At 39.2% G+C, this 20,301-nt stretch overlaps 1 protein-coding gene across 1 annotated transcript in view; it reads left to right on the top strand.

The window, feature by feature from the left end:
* Impg2 (interphotoreceptor matrix proteoglycan 2) overlaps positions 1 to 20,301 on the top strand; it is a 74,190-nt gene that overhangs the window by 38,245 nt on the left and 15,644 nt on the right. The window contains exons 11-15 of the mRNA XM_045148419.1: positions 1,483 to 1,727; positions 7,472 to 7,554; positions 15,418 to 15,721; positions 16,684 to 17,975; positions 18,485 to 18,704. Of these exons, the coding sequence (XP_045004354.1) occupies positions 1,483 to 1,727; positions 7,472 to 7,554; positions 15,418 to 15,721; positions 16,684 to 17,975; positions 18,485 to 18,704 (2,144 nt within the window). The remainder of the gene's footprint in view (positions 1 to 1,482; positions 1,728 to 7,471; positions 7,555 to 15,417; positions 15,722 to 16,683; positions 17,976 to 18,484; positions 18,705 to 20,301) is intronic.

Below are 20,301 nucleotides of genomic sequence, written 5' to 3'. Positions count from 1 at the left end.
ACCTATCTTGAGTAGTTAACTCTGGAAGGTCATTCTCTTTTCCTCTGGAGGTGTCTTCATGTGGCCTGCACAGCACTGCCTTGATGGCTTTGTGCAGAGACAAGCTGGAAGCCAGGGCAGTGACCAGCACACTGCTGTCCTCATGATGACCTTTTCTGGTACTAACTTAGTTCTAGCTGTGGAGAGTGTAGCATAGTAGTTTTAAAAGGTGCTGGGATCAGACAGATCTGGGTTAAAGCCTGACTCTACCATATCTTTATGATGAAATTTTAATATTTAAAAAACCTTACTTTCTTTAAGTCTTTCTCTGCTCAGCAGCATTCTGAATATAAAACATGTTTCATGAGGTTTCTGTGAAACACAAAATAATGCATGTCCAATGCCTACCACATTATGAGCCCTTATAAAATGTTGGCTTTTAGTTAGAGAAATCCCAGTGACTGTTTAGTTGATATAGTCCTATTTGCTTTAGAATTATATCTTCTCATGTTATTTTTCCAAACGACTAAGAAAATGTTAAATAACACATTAGCCCCCCCCCCCACTTATTTTTTTCTTGTCCTTTATTCTGTGAAATCTTCTCTTTGTTTGCTTGTGGGAAGGTAGATAATAAGAAGCCTAATTCCTAGGCAAAGCTATTTGTTAGGCCATATTAAAGATTTTATTTCATTCATTAGTGAGTGAACCAGAAAAAGAAAAAAGGAAACAAAGAAAAAAAGCTTATATAGTTCATTGGAAAAGGGTTACTCAGTTAAATACAAAATTGGTAAATGTCATAGAGTGTTATAAAGTCTAAACTTTGTATTTATCTTTCTTATTAGGGCAAGAGAAAAATCGCATCATAACAGCTTTTTACAATTTAGCTTTGAACTTTATTGAACTATAAATTTCCTGGGCTATCAAACAAAAATATGTCTCTTGAAAAACTTATATATAGATATTGTTATAGAAAATGATCTTTATATATTAAAGAAATCACAAATTAGCTTGTTTTAGTTCCAAGCTTAAAAATTTTATTACCCAATAAATAGCTACATTTAAGTACCTAACTCTTCTGAGAACAATAATAAGGAAGTGTGAGCTGATTTTTTCACCGATAGGAGAAGTTAGAAAGGACTTAAAAAACAAGGAGGAGAAATAGTGTTAGCAAAGAAAGAAGAAAGAAGGGTATCAGTGAAAAGAAAATTGGCCTTGAGAGAAGAAACAGGAAAGAAAGGGTGAGAATGTGGAAGATGAAGAGGCTTAGGTAATTCTGTAGAGTCAACTCTTAGAACTCTTGTCCTGTTCTTAGAACTATGACCCTCCATTCTCTAGAAGAAGCACAGAGTGGGATGGTTGCCCAGAATCTTCACAGAATGTTGATGGAATCCATGCCACCTTGGATTCCTTGTCTAGGTGTATGTTTGATGTTTACAGATTCAAAGTTCCTTTCTTTTGTTGTTCCTTAGCTGAACCTAATCTGTTTTCCCTTTTCATCCATAGTGGTATAGATGTTCTCTATGCAGTCACCTTCAATGGTGAGGCCATCAGTAATACCACTTGGGATCTAATTAGCCTTCACTCCAACAAGGTGGAAAACCATGGCCTTGTAGAACTGGATGATAAGCCTACTGCTGCTTATACAATTAGTAACTTTAGAGACTACATTGCTGACACACTTCACCAGAATTTGATGATGGGGAATTCTTCCTTGAATCCAGATCCTGAGTCTCTTCAGCTTATCAATGGTAAGTTGAATATCCATCATGAGGGTCTTGCATAGCTTTTGATTCCTTCCCAGTATGATCTGGTGGAGACTGCCTCCATATATATGCACTTCTGAGCTTTCCTATCCAGCATGAGACAGGACTTGTCTTTTTTTAAAAATTTTATTTATTTATTTGAAAGTGACAGACAGAGAAAGAGGCAGATATATATGTGTGTGTGTGTGTGTGTATATATATATATATATATATATATATATATATATATATATATATGGAGAGAATGGGTGCACCAGGGCCTCCAACCACTGCAAATGAACTCCAGATGTGTGCACCCACCCCCTTGTGCATCTAGCTCACATGGGTCCTGGGGAATCAAGCCTTGAAAAGAGGTCCTTAGGCTTCACAGGCAAGTGCTTAACCACTAAGCCATCTCTCCAGCCCAGGACTCATCTTGATATGGGGAACTTTAGCCAGGTAGATATTTGGGATAGATTAATCATGGGATTTTTGGAATATTTCTAGGCAGAAGGTAACAGAGCATGACATTTAGAAATGGTTTGAACAGATGGGATTAGAGTGTAAGAAAAGGAAAGTAGTACCTGGAGGTATGAATTGAAATGGGCTGGGGTGCTGCAAGGCAATCACAATGTGAGCTCTGTGAGCAAAGGACAGTTCGTTCAGGCTTACTTTGAAAGTCAGGAGAAAAGGAGACGCTGAGGAAAGCTGCTGGAAGATGTTGATTACCGAATTGAGGGCCAGGCAGAATCCCAGGGAGCTCAAAACTAAGTTTGTGTTGGATAGCTGTAGAGATCCCATAAAGAACAAGGATATTGTGTCATGCAGGAGAGGGTGACATCTCAGTGTTTGGAAGCTAGAAAGGTATTCTGGTTAACTTTGGATTAAAACTTCTATATTCATTACCTGACAAAGCATTTTGACAATATTCATGAAGGGGACAGAAGGGGGGGAGTGAGAAAGAGAGAGAGAAATGCTCATGTTCAGCTAGCCTTCTTTTTATGTAGTCTAGGACTTAGCCCTTGGAATAGTGCTGCCTAGATTTGAGGTGTGTGTTCCCACCTCAATTAACCTAACCCAAAAAATACCTCACAGATTTTCCTAGAGACTTGCTTCCATGGTGATTCTAAATCCTTTCAAATTGCTGATAGAGACACAGCTTTTTTTTACTGTCTAGCTATTAATTTATAGCACCTTAAGCCACTAAGGACATGATGTCCTAACTTACTTGCTATTATTGCTTATTTCATGTTGACTTCTCCATGATTCATTTACTTTATTTACTAGTATTTCAGCTTTTAAAAATTCCAACATTTGAAAAGTAGCAGTTGCTGCAGAGGAAAATCTATGTATGAAAAACATACTTAAAATGATGCTTACTTGAAATTATAGTTTTATAGCTTCTTCACATACCATACTCTTCAGAGAAAAGAGTTTCTATCTTTTGTTAAAGGAAGATTTTCAGACAAACTAAGTGCATTACTTTAATTGAAGATAGAACTATTTGTGAGTCATGCATTCCTGAGACCCAGGACAGGTTCTGTGACTCCAGGGCTGCCATAGGACCAGATATGTTTATAGATAGAAAGTGAGAAATGACATACAGAAAATGGTACTGAAGTACAGAGGTGGACCAGTTGGCTAAAACCTGGTTTTTGCCTTATTTGAACTTGGTTTGATGGATGTCCAGCTTCTATGATTGGTTGACACCCAGTTTTGTGCTACAAATTTCTAAGTATAGGTTATATATTGTTTACACACTGAATACATCAGGCTTCTGCTCAGTGTGGGAGGACTGAGGTGAGTACAGAAACTTGCTTAAGCAAAATTGGTTTGATGTAACACATCTCTTTCAGCTTGAGTATGGGTGTGTGTGTGTAATAATCAGTTTCAGTTGCTAGGATGAACATCCAGAACAGACACAGTGTATGGGAAGAAGAAGGGATTTATTTGAAGCTTTCAGATCCAGGGGAAGTTCCATAATGGCAAAGAAGTTGGACCCCTTTCACAGATCCAAGTAGAAAGAAAAGCCACCACTGACACCACAAGCAAGCACACTTCAGGAACTCAGGCAAAGTTCTAGGACTTTCCCTATCTTTAGATTGGCATTCAGATCCATCCCCAGTAACACCTCTTCCAGCCAGGTAGCTGGAAATCCAAGAAGTTTTAGCTCCTGAATCTATTGGGAGCCATCTATTCAAATTACCACATTCTGTCCCTGGCCCCCAATAAAGTCATAACTATCTCACATTGTAAATTGTATTCAGTCCAACTTTAAAGGTCCCATAGTCTTTACCAACTTAAAATAGTTCTAAAGTCCTAAGCCTCATCTGAGATTTAATATTGTCTTTTAACTTTAAGTCCTGTAAAACCAAAACAACTCATATACTTTCAATATATAAAGGCACAAAATAAACATTTTCAACTACTAAAAGGCATAGTGAGGAGATTCTGGAATAGTGAAAACTCAGTAACCATCAAGCAAGCATCAAGTATCTGTAGGTCAAGTCCAATATCATAACCAGTGACCAGTCTCTAGATTTTTCAACTCCGCCCTTCCAGTTGGGCTGATTAGCTAGGGAGAATTTTCATCCCTAGCCAAGAGCCTCCCTTGTAAAGTCCTGGTATATCCAAAACATCATCAGGTCTCCAAGCAAACTATGGTCCATTGTCCTTAAGGTTGCTAATGTGTTTGGAAGTAGAAGCTTCAGCAACCAGTCTCTGTGCCAATAACTTTAAACTTGCTTGAGGTTTTCCAATTTTAAATCTTGTATCTTTCAGTCCTATATTTTTAGGTAAGTATATTAGTCAATTTCAAATTTAACCTTGATCAAACTCCATAGACATGGATTGCAGAATGCAGCCAGTCTTTATACCAGTAGCCCAGTTCCAACAAAGTTTTCTGCAGTCCTTCCTTCTCCTTACAAAGTTCATAAGCCAAGCCTCTAAATACAGTTCTCTTCGTACTTAGCATTTTCAACTCTCATCAGAATACTCTATAAACTTGGTTTATTGCTCCAGAAGGCTCCAGAAGGCTTCAGTTGCAAGCACCAACTTTCCCATTTCTCCAGCACACAAGTTCCAAAAGTCCAAAATCCACATGGCCAGATTCATTTCACACACCCTACTTCTGGTACCAATTCTGTAGTCGTCAGCTATAGTTGCTAGGATGAACCTCCAGACAAGACACAGTTTATGGGAAGAAGAAGGGATTATTTGAAGATTACAGATCCAGGGGAAGTTCCATAATGGAACAAGAAGTTGTACCCCTTTCACAGATCCAAGTAGAAAGAAAAGCCACCACTGACACCACAAGCAAGCACACTCTAGAAACTCAAACAAAGTTACAGCACCTTGTGTATCTTTAGATTGGAATTTAGGTTTGTCCGTAGTGCCACCTCCTCCAACCAGATGGCTGGATATCTGAGAAGATTTAATAACACTCCAGAATCTATTGGGGGACATCTGTTCAAGCAACCACAGGGTGTATGTAAAGATTCAATCACACAAAGACACTTGAGAAACAAAAGAGGCTTATTGGATATATATACATAGGAGGGGCAAAAAAAAAAATGAGTGGAGGAAAATAGAGCTGGACTATGAGATAGAGAAGTACTAAGGTAATGAAAATATTGGGGGTTAGCAATTGGAGACACAATTTTTAGAGAGAAAAATAGTCTTTTCTTTCCAGGCAGGTAAGCGTGTGGGTATGTATTCTTATGTGTGTCTACATATACTTGTGTGTAAAAGACAAATAAAAATTTTCCTCTATAATTTGACTCCCTACTCTGCAAATAAAATTTACAAAACTATTGGACTAAAGTTGGGCATGGTGGCGCATGCCTTTGATCCCAGCGCTTGGGAGGCAGTGGTAGGAGGGTCACTGTGATTTTGAGGTCACCCTGAGACTATATAGTTAATTCCAGGTCAGCCTGGACCCGAATGAGACACTATCTTGAAAAACAAAACAAAACAAAACAAAGTATTATTGGGCTAGACTAAATTTTCAAATTACTTCTCAACTATTTTGGAAGTGGGACTGATGCTTCTTTAATGTTGATCCTGTGCTGACATAGAACCACAAATGGTCTGAACTTCATATGGGTTACACAGGACCTATTTAAGGTGGAAAGACATCCCTTTTAGCAGATGGTAGTGGTATAAAACTATTGATTTTCATATATTATAGGGACTTTTCATTTTGGAGCAGGGTGAGTATCTTATGTTCTCATATGAAATCTGTGGGCCAGATACAATAGTGACTAGAGAATATTCTTGTAATCTAAAACTAGGGATTAACCATGGTAACAGCATGTGGGCAGGACTCTAGGAATTTGAGTGCAGGTCTTAAACAGAGAAGCTTGAGCAAATTCAGCAAAAGCAACTTGGCTTTTTAATACTTAAAGCAGCCAGGCATGGTAGCATCTGCCTTTAATCCCAGTACTTGGGAGGCAGAGGTGGAAGGATTGCTGTGAGCTTGGGGCCACCCTGAGACTACCTAGTGAATTCCAGGTCAGTTTGGGCTAGAATGAGACCCTACCTTGAAAGACAGAAAAGAAAAAAAAAAATTAATATTTAAGGCCACAATTTTGGCAAAGCATGTCATAACTAAAATGGATTCAGTAAATGTTTATTGAATTGAGTTACACAATATGCTCTCTTCCTTATTTTTTTTGTTGTTGTTTGTTTATTTTTTATTTATTTGAGAGTGACAGAGAGAGAGAGAGGGAGAAGGAGAGGGAGAAGGAGAAAGAGGCAGAGAGCGAGAGAGAAAATGGGCGCACCAGGGCTTCCAGGCACTGCAAACGAACTCCAGACACGTGCACCCCCTTGTGCAACTGGCTAACTTGGGTCCTGGGGAATTGAGCCTCGAACTGGGGTCCTTAGGCTTCACAGGCAAGCGCATAACCGCTAAGCTATCTCTCCAGTCCCCCTTATTGGTTTTTAATATCAGTATAGCAATAAAGCTTTTTGACATCTTAGTCCATTTTCATAAGGCTCTTTTTGCCAAAAAGGAAATCTTTTTGTGCACTTTTCTACTATACTTGCTCTGGCCAAGTTCATTAAAATTTCAGTTCAACTTTATTATTTAAAATGCAATAACTAAAATAAAAAAAAAGGAAAAACAAGATGCAATAACTAACTAAACAAATAAAATCTGGGAATGTGGTACATACCTGCACTCTCAGCACTTAGAGGCTGAGTGTTGGGATTAAAACATGCACCACCAAACCTTACTTAATAGGAAGAATCTTTGTTTTATGTTGGGTTATTATCATTCAGACACATTGTGCCAATATGAGTAAAAATACCCGAACATCACATACATTTTCCAAGCAAGTCTGCTTGTGTCCTGCCCAAACCTTACCCACAAAGAGGAAGAAATTGGTTTTTAATTGCCCCTGTACCTCAAATACAATGATGTTTTCATTAAAAAACCCAGATTTAATATTTGTACATATGTACATAAAGGGGGACAAATGTGGGTAAATCCTAAAAGGCTAGAAAGGTGATCAAGAGGGGATAATAAGAGATGGCAAGGAAGGAGGTGGAAGAAGGGCAAAAGGACACGTGGCACATAAGCAGGAAAGAGGCGAGAAAGTACAGGGGGTGGAGAGAGAAACAAATAAATTGTGTTTGAAAATGTCATACTGGTACCTGAAACTCTGTATGGTAATTAAAATTAGAAATAAAATTAATGAAAAAATAAATAGATTTAAAAATGTTCTTTAATATTGTTCTCCCCTCAGTGAAAGAAGTTATGCTTCCCCAAACTAAAGACCTGGTTGAGGACACCCATAGTTCAACTCTTCAGACACAATTTGGTATTCAGGTATGTTTCTATGCCTTAGGCCTAGAACCATCACCGTAAGCTTCTCACCTCACCTTCTTACTTTGGCACGATGCGTTTCCAAGCTGTTCCCATTTTAAATGCTCTCTTATGTCATCCCTGAGACATTGCTCATAGCTGTCAGTTCATGTGTATGAAGTATTGGTTCAGAAAATTTCAGACTTCCACAGTTGTTGAAAGAAGTCTGCATTGCCAAACTCCACACATACTGGAAACTCATTATTTGTGGTTCATACTTGTTTGGGGATAATTAGGCTGTAAGTGCCCACTGAGTTGTTTTCTAAGTTAACCCAAAATAGTTTTTATTGCCAAAATTACAAATTGATGTACATAAATATAGTGGACATACTTTTTTGGTGTGTGTGGTAGGTGTGATGTATGTGACGTATGTGTGTGTTATTTTTTGGCATGTGTAGAAGATGTGATGATGTGTGGAGGGTGTGTGTGTGTATTATTTTGGTGTGTGTAGTATGTGATGTGGTGTGTGGGGTCTATCTGCATTTCTTTTTTGGTGTGTGTGTAGGAGGTATGATGTGGCATTTATGGTGCATGTGTGTGCCATATTTTTGGTATGTGTAGTAGGTATGATGTGGCATGTGTGGTGTATGTGCATTTTTTATGTTTATGGTAGGTGTGATGTTTGTGTGGTGTACATCATTTTTTGGCATGTGTGATGTGACATTTCTGGCATATATGTGTGTGTTTTTGCTGTGTGTAGTAGGTGTGATGTGGTGTATCTATGTGTCATTTTTTGACATGCGTAGATGTGATGGGGTGTGTGTGTATTTTTTGATGTGTGTCATGTATGTGCTGTGGTGTGTGTGGTGTATGTGTGTTTACTTTTTGGTGTGTGTAGGTGTGTGTCAGTTTTTGGTGTATGTAGGAGACATGAAGTGGTGTGTGGGATGTATGTGTGTTTCATTTTATGGTGTGTGTAAGAGATGTGATGTGGAGTGTGGGATGTATGTGTGTGTCATTTTTTGGTGTGTGTAGGAGGTGTGATGTGGTGTGTGGGATGTATGTGTGTGTCATTTTTTGGTGTGTGTAGGAGGTGTGATGTGGTTTGTGGGATGTTTGTGTGTGTCATTTTTTGGTATCTGTAGGAGGTGTGATGTGGTGTGTGGGATGTATGTGTGTGTCATTTTTTGGTGTGTGTAGGAGGTGTGATGTGGTTTGTGGGATGTTTGTGTGTGTCATTTTTTGGTGTGTGTAGGAGGTGTGATGTGGTGTGTGGTATGTATGTGTGTGTCATTTTTTTAGTGTGTGTAGGAGGTGTGATGTGGTTTGTGGGATGTATGTGTGTGTCATTTTTTGGTGTGTGTAGGAGGTGTGATGTGGTGTGTGGGATGTATGTGTGTGTCATTTTTTTAGTGTGTGTAGGAGGTGAGATGTGGTTTGTGGGATGTATGTGTGTGTCATTTTTGTGTGTGTAGAAGGTGTGATGTGATGTGTGGTATGTATGTGTGTGTCATTTTTTTGTGTGTAGGTGTGATGTGGTGTGTGGGATGTATGTGTTTGTCATTTTTGGTGTGTGTAGGAGGTGTGATGTGGTGTGTGGGATGTATGTGTGTGTCATTTTTTGGTCTGTGTAGGAGGTGTGATGTGGTGTGTGGGATGTATGTGTGTGTCATTTTTTGGTGTGTGTAGGAGGTGTGATGTGGTGTGTGGGATGTATGTGTGTGTCATTTTTTGGTGTGTGTAGGAGGTGTGATGTGGTGTGTGGGATGTATGTGTGTGTCATTTTTTTAGTGTGTGTAGGAGGTGTGATGTGGTTTGTGGGATGTATGTGTGTGTCATTTTTTGGTGTGTGTAGGAGGTGTGATGTGGTGTGTGGGATGTATGTGTGTGTCATTTTTTTAGTGTGTGTAGGAGGTGAGATGTGGTTTGTGGGATGTATGTGGGTGTCATTTTTGTGTGTGTAGAAGGTGTGATGTGATGTGTGGTATGTATGTGTGTGTCATTTTTTTGTGTGTAGAAGGTGTGATGTGGTGTGTGGGATGTATGTGTTTGTCATTTTTGGTGTGTGTAGGAGGTGTGATGTGGTGTGTGGGATGTATGTGTGTGTCATTTTTTGGTCTGTGTAGGAGGTGTGATGTGGTTTGTGGGATGTATGTGTGTGTCATTTTTTGGTGTGTGTAGGAGGTGTGATGTGGTGTGTGGGATGTATGTGTGTGTCACTTTTTGGTGTGTGTAGGAGGTGTGATGTGGTGTGTGGGATGTATGTATGTGTCATTTTTTGGTGTGTGTAGGAGGTGTGATGTGGTGTGTGGGATGTATGTGTTTGTCATTTTTTGGTGTGTGTAGGAGGTGTGATGTGGTGTGTGGTATGTATGTGTGTGTCATTTTTTTAGTGTGTGTAGGAGGTGTGATGTGGTTTTTGGTATGTATGTGTGTGTCATTTTTTGGTGTGTGTAGGAGGTGTGATGTGGTGTGTGGGATGTATGTGTGTGTCATTTTTTTAGTGTGTGTAGGAGGTGTGATGTGGTGTGTGGGATGTATGTGTGCGTCATTTTTTGGTGTGTGTAGGAGGTGTGATGTGGTGTGTGGGATGTATGTGTGTGTCATTTTTTGGTGTGTGTAGGAGGTGTGATGTGGTGTGTGGTGTATGTGTGTCATTTGGTGTTTACTTGTGTCTAGCTGTGGGAAAACCAAGGAGAATAAGGTGTGTTCCTCTGTGTGAAATGTCTCCATGCTTGTAGACAGGTTTCTAAACCGACCGGCGACACAAACACTGGAGGTGCATCCAGCGCGTGTGGTCAGACCCAGCTGCTGGCACTTCCCATCTCAGCTGCTTCTAATCTCACCAGCCTGGGGCTTTTAAAAGAGTTTTTATTTATTAATTTGTGTAGTGTATGTATATGTGTTTGTGTGTGTGTGAGAGAGAGACAGAGAAAGAGAGAGTGAGAGAGAAAGAAGGAGAAAAAGAGAACGGGCACACCAGGGCCTCTAGCCACTGCAGATGAACTTCAGACCCATGTGCCACTTTATGCATCTGGCTTTATGTGGGCCCTGGGGAATGAACCTGGGTCCTTTGGCTTTGCAGGCAAGTTCCTTAACTGCTAAGCCATCTCTCTAGCCTAAGGGTTTTTTTTTTTTTTTTTTTTTTAAACTACTGGAGATTTGTGATGACATTTTAGGAACAATGTATAAAGACAGGAGTTTCCATATCAGATATGGACCAACTGATCTGGATCAGCTGTAAATATACACTTTGGAATCAAACTTTTAAAAAATAGACAAATATCTAAAAATTAATTTTTTACATAAATATTCAGATTTTCAGTTGATTTTGAGAATCAGGAAGACCTGGTATCATGAAATTCACATTCCTTTGTGCCAGGAAGTGGCTAGAGCTTGGGTGTGGATGCCAGGGTAATTGTGGCGCGCGCTGACTGGCAGGGCTTCTTGTTCAGGTAGGCTGCAATGGTTCTATTTTAACTGAAGCCAAAGCTCTCTATGAGTAATGATAACTGTAGGACATTAACTAAGAAATTTACAGAGTAAGGCATGTTTGAAAAACTTATTGCTACTTAGTAATTGAGCATATTTGTAGAGTAATTTTTACATGAATACATTGTGATCAAATGATGGTAATTACAGGCTGGAGAGATGGCTTAGCAGTTAAGGTGCTTGCCTGCGAAGCCAAGGACCCAGGTTTGATGCCCCAGTACCCATGTGTAGCCAGATGCATAAGGTGGTGCATGTGTCTGGAGATCGTTTGCAGTGGCTAGAGGCCCTAGTGCTCTCATTCTCATTTTCTCTCTCTGTTTCTTTCTCACTTTCTCTCTCTCTCTCAAATAAATAAATAAATAATATTTTTAAAATGAGAGTAGTTAGCATACTGGTCACCAAACATAACATTTATAATTTTTTTAAAAATTTAATTTATTAGTTTTCTTTTCAGCAAATACAGGCAGTTTGGTACCATTGTTTAGGCTCATCCATGATCTACCTCCTCCCAATGGACCCTCCTTGTTGATGTAAATGGGTCGTGCATTGTGGAGTTAGTCCACAGTTATTGGTACGATAAATGTCTCTGCATATCATGACCCAACATGTGACTCTGACATTCTTTCTGCCCCCTCTTCCGCAAAATTTCCCTGAGCCATGTTGGGTTAATTTTTGGTCTGCTTCAGTGCTGAGGTGTTGGGGGCCTCTGAGGCTCTGGGTCTCTGATTTGGTGGGAGTTGATTTTTCTCTGTGTTGGTCTCCTTCCCCTTTGTGCTGGTATCCAGTTCATCAGGAAAACATCACCCTTGCTTGTTTCACCAATTTTCTTTAGTTACAGTCAGGCCCCTTTTGAGGTATGTTGGGGCAGCTCTCTCCTTAGGATCTGCATCTGTCTAAAAAAGAGAAGCAGATTCTCCAACGGAAAGTAAGTTAGCACCCGTAAAATTGAGATAGCACTCACTTTTTTGATAGAGAGTTTAATAGGTGTAGGCCCTCTTGTACCCATGATTAATGGTAGCTTGATATTGGAGAGTGGGCTTATGTTTGGATATGGTTCTGACTTGTTTCCCAGCTCCAGCTATGGGTCTTTATGTGGAGAGTAGTTAAACTTAGCTATTTTGAAATATATCAGAAAATATTGTTAGCTATAGTCACCCCACTAATCTATAGAATACTAGCTATACTCTTGTACCCATTAACCAACCTTTATCTTTTCTTCTCCACACCCTTCTCAGCCTCTAGTAAGCACCATTCTATTTTTTAAATTTATTTTTATTTATTTATTACAGACAGAGAGAGAGTGAGCGAGCATCGGCGCGCCAGTTTTGAAAATCACTATTTTGCAGTATGCTTTCTATAGCATCAGAATGCTATTCAGATGGTATTAGCAGAAGTCAAACTGGCCAACATAAGACTAAACTTGTCAATATACTACATTGTGTTTAAAGAGAATCCATGGCTTGAATTTGTTACTATGGGAACATCTACTGGTCTAAAAATAAATGAAGTGTTATTCCTGGCATGATATATGCACCTTTAAAAATGTATAAGAAAGCCTCATTACCATGTATTTTTAAGAAGTACTTATTGAAATAGAAGCTCTTCCTGTTTTACTTGAAAAGTCATTATTTAAAACTTTCTCACTATGCTCTGTAACTTGACTTTTATTTAAGATATTATGTGTAGTTCTAGTTTCAGCTTTTTAAAAAAATTTTATTTATTTATTTGAGAGTGACAGACACAGAGAGAAAGCCAGATAGAGGGAGAGAGAGAATGGGCGCGCCAGGGCTTCCAGCCTCTGCAAAGGAACTCCAGACGTGTGCGCCCCCTTGTGCATCTGGCTAACGTGGGTCATGGGGAACCGAGCCTCGAACCGGGGTCCTTAGGCTTCACAGGCAAGTGCTTAACTGCTAAGCCATCTCTCCAGCCCTAGTTTCAGCTTTTATGAAGGGAAATGGCATTTACTTCTTAGGTACACTGAGGTAACAAATGCTACTTGAGGACGTTTTAACATTGAGCATTCATTCCACTGCTTTCCTAACATGTATCGGGTCATAGGCTTAGTTTGTTGAAACACAGTCTCTGAAGCATAGGCTAACTGGTTTAAGCCACCTTGCTTGGAACTTTTTAAAGAGATAGTTGGAATTTGCTGGCTCAACTGGTAGTATAAGTTGCTGGAACATGCAGAACATGTAGAAAGTTAGGAAAAAAGTCAAATTCCAAATATTGTATAATTATGATTTCCATAACTACTTTTTAAACAGACTCTAGTATTGAACAAATGGCCTTACTTTCCCATAAACATATCATTTTAGAGACTGGGAAAAGAGAGGAAAGAAAGGAACTTTTCTTTCTGTGCAAACAGGCTTGCTAACCCATATGGCAGGCTTAAATATTGACAAAAGCCCTCTCCCCTCCTCCTCCTCTCTGCTCTCCACCTGTGGGGCCTCAGCCTTGCAGTCAGTCTTTGTCTTCAACACGCACAGTTGGACCACGTGATTCTCAAGAGTCTTCCTAGCTCTAAAATTTCATAGACATGTTCATACATATGCATGTTCAAACCTCCTTCTCAACATAATGTTTTTTTCTTCTTCTTTTTTTTTTTTTTCAAGGTAGCGTCTCACTCTAGCTCAGGCTGACCTGGAAATCACTCTGTAGTCTCGGGGTTGCCTCGAACTCATGGCAGTTCTCCTACCTCTGCCTCCTGAGTGCTGGGATTAAAAGTGTATACCACCACACCTGGCTCCATAATTTTTTTTATACACCAAAGTATGGCCAGATAAAGCCTCTGAGCATTGGGCAAGGCAAAGTGGGTATTATTCATTTTTTTTTGCCTTTTACAGTCAAGATTTCAATATATCGTTTTCTTACTTATCTGGATTTGAACACATCTAGTTATTTGAGGATAGTCCTCAATTTCCCTCTTTCTCTACATACAGAACATTTGTACATTTTACTTTAACAAACTCATTACTAGGTTGACTGCTGTGCAATTGCCTAGCATAGATTAAAATACATAAATTTCCATCAAATGTTATGGCTATTTTACCTATTAATATCATCATTCAACTTTTCTTTTTTAAATATCTTATTTATTTATTTGAGAGAAGCAAGTAGAAAGAGAGAGAGAATGAGAATACCAGGGCCTCTAGCCACTGCAAACAAACTCTAGATGCATGTGCCACCCTGTGCATCTGGCTTATGTGGGTACTAGGGAATCAAACCTGGGTCCTTAGGTTTTGCAGGCAAGCATGTTAACCACTAAGCCAACTCTCCAGCCCCTAAACTTTTCTTATGTAATCTTTTTTATGTTTTTTTTTTTTTTTTTGAGGTAGGGTCTCACTCTGGTCCAGGCTGACCTGGAACTAACTACTTAGTCTCAGGGTGGCCTTGAACTCATGACGATCCTTCTACCTTTGCCTCCCTAGTGCTGGGATTAAAGGCGTGCACCGCCACACATGGCTTTTTCTTATATAATCTCTGTAAGACTATAATTAGCATGTTCAAAGGTTATCTTTCTGTTTTTTTATTCCTAAAGTCAAATTTTGAAATAAGATTATAATACAATAATAAAAGTCACTAGGAAAAGAAAATTATATTTGAGATATTAAAAACAGAGAGATGAGGGGCTGGAGAGATTGCTTAGTGGTTAAAGCACTTGCCTGCAAAGCCAAAGAACCTCAGTTCGATTTCCCAGAACCCATGTAAGCCAGATGCATAAGGTGGTACATGTGTCTGGAGTTCATTTGTGGTGGCCAGAAGCCCTGGTGCACCCATTCTCTCTCTCTTTCTCTCTGTCCTTCTTTCCCTCTCTCAAATAAATAAATAAGTAAAAAACTAAAGTATTTAAAAAGAGAGAGATGATGCCACTTTATGAGCATGACTCTTTATTTGAGATAATCACACTACACTTTGATATGATAGATTCCTGATAAAATAGAGAACCATAGTTAATTAGCTATAGTTCAGGACTTTAAGTAATATTGCTAATTACTCCTATCTGCTGGGGGCAATGTGTTTAAGTTTTATCAACAAATTACAAATATTAGTAATTTCTACATATTTAAAGTACTTTAAGCTAAAAATATGGAGGGAATTGAGCCATTCTAAAGCAAAAGAAAGCATTCTCCCCAACAAATCCAACTTGCTTAGGGTCTTTAAAATTCTTACTTCAACTAACCCCTTTAACAGGTGAGTTTTGAGAGCTTATCCAGATTTTCAGACTATAAAGTGCTTGAATTGGGGTTTGACTCTAAGCCCTTGTCCATCTCCCCTTCAGTATTTTATTGCCTTCTTGTCCCTAGACCATTCAGGAATATGGAGAGGTAGTTGGTATTTAAAATCATTTTATGTGTCTTTTATCGATGATATGATTTAGCCTTTTTCTCCCCCCAGGATAATACCCTTCCAACTGAATGGCCCTCAGCAGATGAGCCTACCACCAGCAGTATTTCACCACTTGATTTCAGCTCTGGTCCTCCCTCAACCACTGGCAGGGAATTCTGGTCAGAAAGTGCTCTAGGTGATTTAGTATCTGCACCTAAATTAGCATCTCCCACGAAGGTGGTCCTCAGTCCTTCTCTAGGGGTTTTAGAGGGCAGCAGCTTGACTCTTCATTCTGTCACCCCAGCAGTGCTTCACACTGGCTGGCCTGTGGCTTCTGAGGAGAGGACTTCTGGATCTCATGGATTAGAAGATGGTGAGGAGCTTTTCACATTTCCTTATTCAATGGGATGACAAGGGTTATGAAGAGATGAAATAATTTTGGGGAATATAAAAGCATGGTTAACATTCATTGTGAGTGTGTGTGGGGGGGAATATCTTGGGAAACCTGTGGGAAATAATCATTTAATTAGTTAGATAGTACAAATCACTAAATACTAAGAAATACATTTTGATAGATGGGGTAGAAATCAATTAATGGGTATTTTGATGCTTATATTGAAGAATATATAGTTTAAATTATTGTAACTACTACTATCAAAGAACTTGACCTTTTGGAAATTAGTGAATAAGTATTATAGAAGATTATTCTAGTAATTTCTAATTGTATTTTTCTAAAGGTCTTAGGTTATACTACATAGTAGTATTGAGAAGAGGGTCATCTGAATTAGGAAAGTCTCAGGAAGAGAGAGAGAGAGAGAGAGAGAGAGAGAGAGAGAAGGGAGAGAAGTGAAAATAATATGGATGATCTTCTAGATGTTGTGAAAGAAAGAAAAGCAGCAGTATGACACAGGGTTGTCTATAGATGTGGAAGAAGAACATGAGCAAAGATATCAATAATGAGTTCAAATTTTAATATTTTAAACCTGCAGGATGATAAACAATAAGATAATAGAGAAAGAGAAACATTTCTCAAAAATGTTCTATCTAAAAGCTTGAAGGATTCAACCTTGGTTATTGATATGGTTGCTGCAATTTCTTTATTTTCATGGAAAAAGCCAAATGTTTGAGGATTTTTCCAATAGCTAAAGTCTTATCCTCAGAGAAGAGGTCATATTCACGAGTGTTTGTCCCTCATCATGAACATATGATCATTACTTCTTGTATCTTAGATATAAAAGTCAACCATTATCCCTGATAACTGGAAAAATAAGTAGTTTTATTAGAAATATGTTTTGGCAACTTTGTAGATTAATTAATAGAAAATTTTATTTTTAGAGTTAGTCAACGTTGAAGACTTAGAAGATGTTCTTCCTGTTGTTCCATTGCCTTCAAGTTCACCCATTCAACCTGCGCCAAAAGAGGCAGTGTCTATGGAAGACCTCAGCATTCCCCTTGTGGCCTCCTCATCTTCCCTGACCTCTTCTGTTACAACAGATCTTGCTAAAGATAAAACTGTACCTTTTGGCTTAGACCACTTTGCCTCCAAAGTCACAGGTCAATTAGAAGTAAACCCTTTGTTTCCAGATTCATCTGTGGAAAACGAGTTTATATTTGAAAGTGGGTTAGGTTCAGGGTCTGGACAAAAGGCAGATCTGATTACTTGGCCATGGAGTGAGACTTCCTTAGAGAAGAGCACTAACCCTCCATCAAAGTCATGGCTTGAAAGCGAGGATTCACTCTTGCCAACTATGGGTATACATGAGAAAGTACTTGCAGATGATAAAGTGGATTCCACAGATCAAATTAGTGAGTATGAAAAACACAAGCATGATGATAGACTTACAAACGTTGTGGAGGAACAGTTCCTTGGTGGACCTACTATGTCTATCTTTGCAGACTCTGAAGCTCTGTCTGCATCTCTGAGTTTTTCTAAGCACACACCAGAGGTGCCTGACCTTGATTATTACTCAGTTACCAAAGCACCTCTCTTTCTGGCAGCTACAGCAATCTCCGATTCTACTGAGAAAACAGACCAAGTGAATGCCTTCCTAAAGGAGGATACAGAACAAACAACAGAGTCAGCCAGCCATGAATGGCTTGACAGGAAGGCCTCAGTGGTGAAGCCAGATATGCAGCCTGTATGGACTATATTGCCAGAATCAGATAGAGTTTGGGCAAGAACTTCTTCCCTAGGGAAATTATCCAGAGACACATTGGCAAGTACACCAGAGAGTACTGACAGACTCTGGTTGAAAGCTTCCATGACACAGTCTACTGAATTGCCTCCAACTACCAGGTCCACCCTGTTAGAGGATGAAGTAATTCTGGGCGTACAGGATATTTCATTAGAACTAGACCGGGTAGACACAGATTACTATCAGCCTGAGCTAATCCAAGAGCAAAATGGCAAGATTGGTAGCTATGTGGAAATGTCTACAAATGTTAACTCCACAGAGAAGCCTATTATGGCTCAGCCCACAAAAAGAGGTGACTTGAGTCACACCCAGACTGTAGGAGCATTGGTGGTGTTCTTCAGCCTCCGAGTGACTAACATGATGTTTTCAGAAGACCTTTTTAATAAAAACTCTTTGGAATATAAAGCCCTGGAACAAAGATTCCTAGAATTGGTAAGCACAAAATGTAAAACATGCGTATTAGTGAATTATCAGACATGAATATCTCCCCAACCACAACACATGGAGTCTGAGCCCAAGAAACTCATCTGTTGTAGGCACTGACTTCCTGTATTATCAAATATATTATTATCAAATATATTATCAATTGTCCCTATTTTTTTTCAAGTGGATATATAAAATAAAGAGCTTATGACATTTTCATACACACGTACCATATTTTGCTCATATTCACCCCTTATCATTAGCTACCCCCACTTCTGTTCCCCCTGCCTAGTCTGCTTCATACCCCAATAGTCACTCTTGTGCATTTGTGTCATATATATGTATGTAATCTATGTATATGATGGGAGAGTCATATATATATATATGGCCTTGCATTTTGTTGAATGCATACCAAAAGGAAAATACAACATGCATTGTATGCATTAAAAAGCCTTTTTGGCATGGAGTCAACAAAATGCAGAACTTACCCAATAAACATAACTTTTCATGTATTGCAGCTGGTTCCCTATCTTGAGTCAAATCTCTCAGGTTTTCAGAACTTGGAAATCCTGAACTTCAGAAATGGCAGCGTTGTGGTGAACAGCCGAATGAAGTTTGCTAAGTCTGTCCCTCCTAATGTCAACAATGCTGTGTACATGATTCTGGAAGATTTTTGCACTACTGCATACCAAACCATGAACTTGAATATTGATAAATACTCCCTGGATGTGGAATCAGGTAATGATAATGCCTGCCATTGTAGGGTTTTGTGTGATTATATTTGTGTTTCTTTTTCATTGAGTCAAGGTAGATCTAATACTTGTAAGAAAAGTACTGTCAGAAATTTTCCACATATTGAAAACTGGTGAAGTAATCTTTGCCAGGGCCTATCAAAGGGTTAAAGAGACATGTATTACCTTCACTATTTACCTGTCATTCCCTTATCAGCACTCTTTCTAGCTCTTTTGTTTGTTGATTGGATCTGTTTTTACTTTGTTTTTATGTTGCTACAACTCTCAACTCTGACCTCTTTTTCCCTTCCTCCCTAACTCCCTCCCTCCCTCCGTCCCTTCCTTCCAACTGACAGAGAGATAGGGAAATTTTATTTCTGTATGGATTCTTTAATAAGTTTTATGTAAATGTCACTCTCTTTTTTATTTTTGGCAGCACAGGGATTGAACCCAGAGCCCTCCACATAGTAATCAAGTACTGCACCACTGAACCACATGGCCAGCCCCCTTTTTCACTTTTTAGTTTGAGACAAAATTTCACTAAATTGCTTAGGCTGGCCTTGAACTGTCTCTCTCTGGGAGCATAAGCAGGCCTTAAGTTTGCTATCCTCTTGTCTCAGTCCTCACTTCCCCACCGGGTAACTGGGATTACAGGCCTGTATCCCAAATGACCAGGCTCTGCTCCACTCTGTATTGTTATATGCAGATTATGCTTCTTTCTCGAGCTTCAGAGTCATTATCTAACTACTTACTTGACAATCTCTATGTGTGTGCATAAAATATATTCTATGTGTATTAAATCCAAGATAGTTTTTGTTTTTTAATATCTCCCTATCCTCTATCTGAATCTGCTCTTCTCAGCTTCTCAATATTGACAAATGGTGGGTTTGTCTATTCAGTTACTTAGCTAGAAGCCTAGGAAAACCTAGGAAGTCTTTCTTGATCCCATAGTGTCTATCATCCCCAACTTTCAATCATTCACTAAACATTAGTACTGAATTCTAAATTATGCCAAATCCAATCTCTTGTCTCTATAATCACTGCTACTAATCTACCCAAATTATCATCATTTCTCACAGAGCCGGTTTTCCTACGTCTCTTTCTCCCCAACCTAGCCATTCTGCAGATAGCAGTCACACACTCTATCTAAAGTAGCAGCTGGGTGAGCTCCCATTGCTGCTTTTCTATACCAATGGCTGTCTGCTTCAGTAGCCACAGGCCTGGCCCCTATATTTCCCAGTCTCATCCAGAGAAACTAACCTTCTTATGCACCATATTCCAGTCAAGGTCACTTGTTGTAGCTCCTCTGATACAAAACCCTCTTTGTGGTCATAAAGCCTTCACACGCCCCTTTGTCTGGAGCTTTTCTCCACATTCCCCTCTCAGGCATTAACATTGCCTGATTCCACAGACTTGACTTGTTGGCTCCTGAAGACTTTCAATGTTCTCCCCTAATCTTGATGGTGCCTTTCAAATTAGTCTTTCTTATCAAATCATGTTCTTATCCCCTATGAAGTTAGTACCTTTTAAAATGTTAATTTTTAAAATGTTTTTATTATTTATTACAGACAGAGAGAGGGAAAGAGAGAGAAAGAGAGAGAAAT

The sequence above is a fragment of the Jaculus jaculus genome, chromosome 4 (assembly GCF_020740685.1).
Source record: "Jaculus jaculus isolate mJacJac1 chromosome 4, mJacJac1.mat.Y.cur, whole genome shotgun sequence".
NCBI lineage: Eukaryota > Metazoa > Chordata > Mammalia > Rodentia > Dipodidae > Jaculus > Jaculus jaculus.
The sequence above is the reverse complement of the archived record's forward strand: the minus strand, read 5'-3'. Positions and strand labels throughout refer to the sequence as shown.